Source organism: Phaseolus vulgaris, chromosome 8 (genome assembly GCF_051622355.1).
Source record: "Phaseolus vulgaris cultivar YP4 chromosome 8, ASM5162235v1, whole genome shotgun sequence".
NCBI classification, from domain to species: domain Eukaryota; kingdom Viridiplantae; phylum Streptophyta; class Magnoliopsida; order Fabales; family Fabaceae; genus Phaseolus; species Phaseolus vulgaris.
In genome coordinates this window covers 4,586,490-4,589,786 of record NC_143505.1, presented here as the reverse complement: position 1 = coordinate 4,589,786, position 3,297 = coordinate 4,586,490, and the positions used below count along the sequence as shown (strand labels likewise).

Below are 3,297 nucleotides of genomic sequence, written 5' to 3'. Positions count from 1 at the left end.
CATTTAATTCTTTACATTTCCAAGCACTGTAGTATCTATGTATCCATGCTTCAACGGGCCAAAACATAATGTGACCAAGAATGTACCTATTGGCCCACGTCCTACACGAAAATCCACCCATCACATGGGATTGTGGAACCAACTGAAAGGGTATTAAATGCATACTTGGTCAACTAAGCATACATAATGCAATCTAAAATGAAATTTAGCATGATGACCCTCTTATGGTTTGCATGTTTAAACCACATGAGGGGAAAGTTAATAATGACAGTAACTCACTACTCAAAATAAGGATATGCAAGGGGAAAAGCTAAATCTGCCAACATGTTGATATGCAAGGGGAAGAACAAGGAAATTAGAGCAAAATAAGGATTATAACAACGTGACCTATATATAACGAGCATTCATGATTGATGATATTAAATTGATGTTTCAATATTGATAGCACACAAATGGATCTAGACCATAAAACCTATATATTTTATATATAAAAGACTAACATTTATTCTAGGGCCACAATGAAAGAGATACTTACATATTAAAATTGATTGCATACCCTAATAAGATCTCACATACAAACCTTTTCAATCATGTCCCTCTCGAGCTACAATAAGTTCTTCTAAGTTATCAGCGTCACCAGAGTCTACAGGCAGCATTATCTCATCCTCAGCTGTGAAATTATAATTTATGCCAATGGCTCTTAGAAGCTGGTATACTTCAAACATGGTAGGCCTCTCCTTTGGCATTTCCGAAACACAATTGCATGCAACCTTCAGAAATTGGAAAAGCTCCTGGTCTACTCCATTCCCAACTAATGATTCCTCAATGACATCATGGAGTTTTGCATTGCTAGATTGCTGTGAAATCCATTCAACCAAATTTCCTTTAAAAGTTTCTGGAGCTTTAGCCACATGAGTTGCTCTTTCACCTGTGACCAACTCAAGAAGCACGATCCCGAAGCTATAAATATCCCCTTTAGGAGTAGCCACCAAAGTTTTTGCATATTCAGGAGCAACATAACCCAAATCCCCAAACTCCCCATTCACAAAAGTACTCAAATGTGTATCAATTGGGTTCATCAATCTAGCAAGACCAAAATCAGAAATTCTGGGCTCAAAATCAGTGTCCAACAAGATGCACTTAGAGCTTATGTTTCGATGGATAATACGGGGATTGCAGCTATGATGGAGCCATGCTAACCCTTTGGCTGCCCCAATTGCAATTTTGAGCCTTAGAGCCCAATCCATGGTGCACACGCCTTCATCAGGATGCAGTTGATCATGGAGGGTACCATTTGGCATATTTTTATAGACCAAAAGCCTCTCCCGTTTTGCCAGACAAAAACCTAAAAGAGGAACCAGGTTACCATGTTTGACAGTCCCTAGTATAGCCATCTCAGACATAAATTCTTTCTCTGAGTGTTGAGATTCCTGCAATCTCTTAACCATGAGTGATGTGCCATCAGGAAGGACGGCTTTGTAAACAGTTCCTGATCTTCCAGACCCAATAATATTGCTTTTACTGAAGTTATTAGTTGCCTTCATGAGATCATTCAAGTTCATTTTTGAAATTGCCTTCTCAAACATAGAAACCTGGTGTACAAATTCAGCACAGTTACATTACACATAATACCTAAGAGTTCAAATTACATGAACTATGGCTGCATAAATTTAAATGGAAATATATAGACAGATTGTTTTGGTTTCTGATTGGTTGTCAGTGAAAAAAAATCCAATCTCAAAATATTATCCAAGAAACTTTCCATAACTAAGCAATTTTCTAAAACATCGATCAATCTAAGAAATAAAAGGAATATCAGCTCCATGTATAATGTAGCTTACCTTTATTGTTTTGGTTCCCTTTAGACTTCTTGCCCACTTGTTTCCTTCAGGGTCCTCTTCCCTTTTCCTATAAGAAATACGGCGCACGTAGAAGAACATTCCAATGCCCAAACCTAATGCTGCAACAGTCACACCACCAACAGCTGCTCCAGCTATAACAGCAGTGTTTCTCGCTTGACTCTTGGCCTGGCAAGGATCCAAGGGAGCACCACACAAACCAGAATTGTTTGCATAACTTGCTGCATCAACCACACCTGCTTTAAAGGATGGAACCTGCCCTGTCAAAAGATTATTGGAAACACTAAACATCTTAAGCCGCGGGAGCTGGCTCAAGTTTGCAGGAATTTGACCAGAGAGTTGGTTTTGGTCAAGTCTAAGAGTATTAAGATAGGTACAGTTTGAGAGGGAAGCAGGTATTTCCCCAGTAAAATCATTTGAGGATAGGTCAATAGATGTCACAAATGTAAGAAGTGTGGATATATCGGCTGGAATGGTTTTAGAGAGTCTGTTAAGTGAAAAATCTAATCCTGTCATGCTTGAGCAATTTTCAACGCCGCGAGGAAACTCACCCTTGAGTCCCATGTTCGACAGTTTGAGATTCAAGACCCTATTCTCATCAGGGTGCCAACACTCAACCCCAGTGAACTTGCATATATACCCTTCTGTTTTGTTGTTGAAATCCCAGGATTGCAAATAATTGTAAGGGTCCTGAAGTGCCGCCTTTACACTTCTCAAGCAGGATATATCATTATCAGTCCCACAAACCATGCCACAGAGAACCAGCAGAAAGAAACTAACAATAACATGAGCACTGAAAATTTGGCTACCCTCTACCATCTTTACCCAAAAGCCAAAAACAACCTATTGAGATAATTCACCAAAATTTGTAACTAATGAAGCTGTGGCATTAAATCTATAGACTCCATAGCACTGCAACCCTCACATGAGCACATACACACCCTGAAACACAATAACACAAACACCATCAACTCAATTCAGCACTCCACAATTCACACCGACCAAATCAACCAACCCATGAACAAAAAACAGGGCAACTACTTCTCCCCCTTTAAGAACAAAATTCACAGTCTACGCCGAAACCCACTGAACTTACATAAAAAATATCTTTTTAAAAAAACCCTTTTGACACAAATCAACACAAACATAAACAGAAGGAACCCAGATTCAGAAATCACGTGAATTTTGCCCAGGAGCACTAAAATACCCACCTGGATATTGAGCGAGTCAACTCAGAAATAACAAGGAATAATCACTTTGCCCAAAGGAAAGGGCAAGGCACATGGAACAGAAGAAAAGGAAGACTAGACTAAGAATTGTGTAGAGAGAAAGAATCGCTGTATAGTGATTATGGGAAAGAAGAGAGTGAGTATGCGTTTCATGAATTCTGATGAGAACTCAAAAGAGAAGATATTCACGAGTCAACAAATAACACGCT

At 39.2% G+C, this 3,297-nt stretch overlaps 1 protein-coding gene across 1 annotated transcript; it reads right to left on the bottom strand.

Annotated features, from left to right (window-relative positions):
* Nucleotides 1-388: 388 nt before the first annotated feature.
* BIR1 (BAK1-interacting receptor-like kinase 1) lies at nucleotides 389-3,297 on the bottom strand. The gene is made up of 3 exons (XM_068631978.2): nucleotides 3,071-3,297; nucleotides 1,842-2,801; nucleotides 389-1,592 (listed from the first exon to the last, which is right to left on the bottom strand). Exons 2-3 carry the CDS (start codon nucleotides 2,676-2,678, stop codon nucleotides 585-587), a joined length of 1,845 nt encoding a protein of 614 aa, XP_068488079.1. The 5' UTR covers nucleotides 2,679-2,801; nucleotides 3,071-3,297; the 3' UTR covers nucleotides 389-584.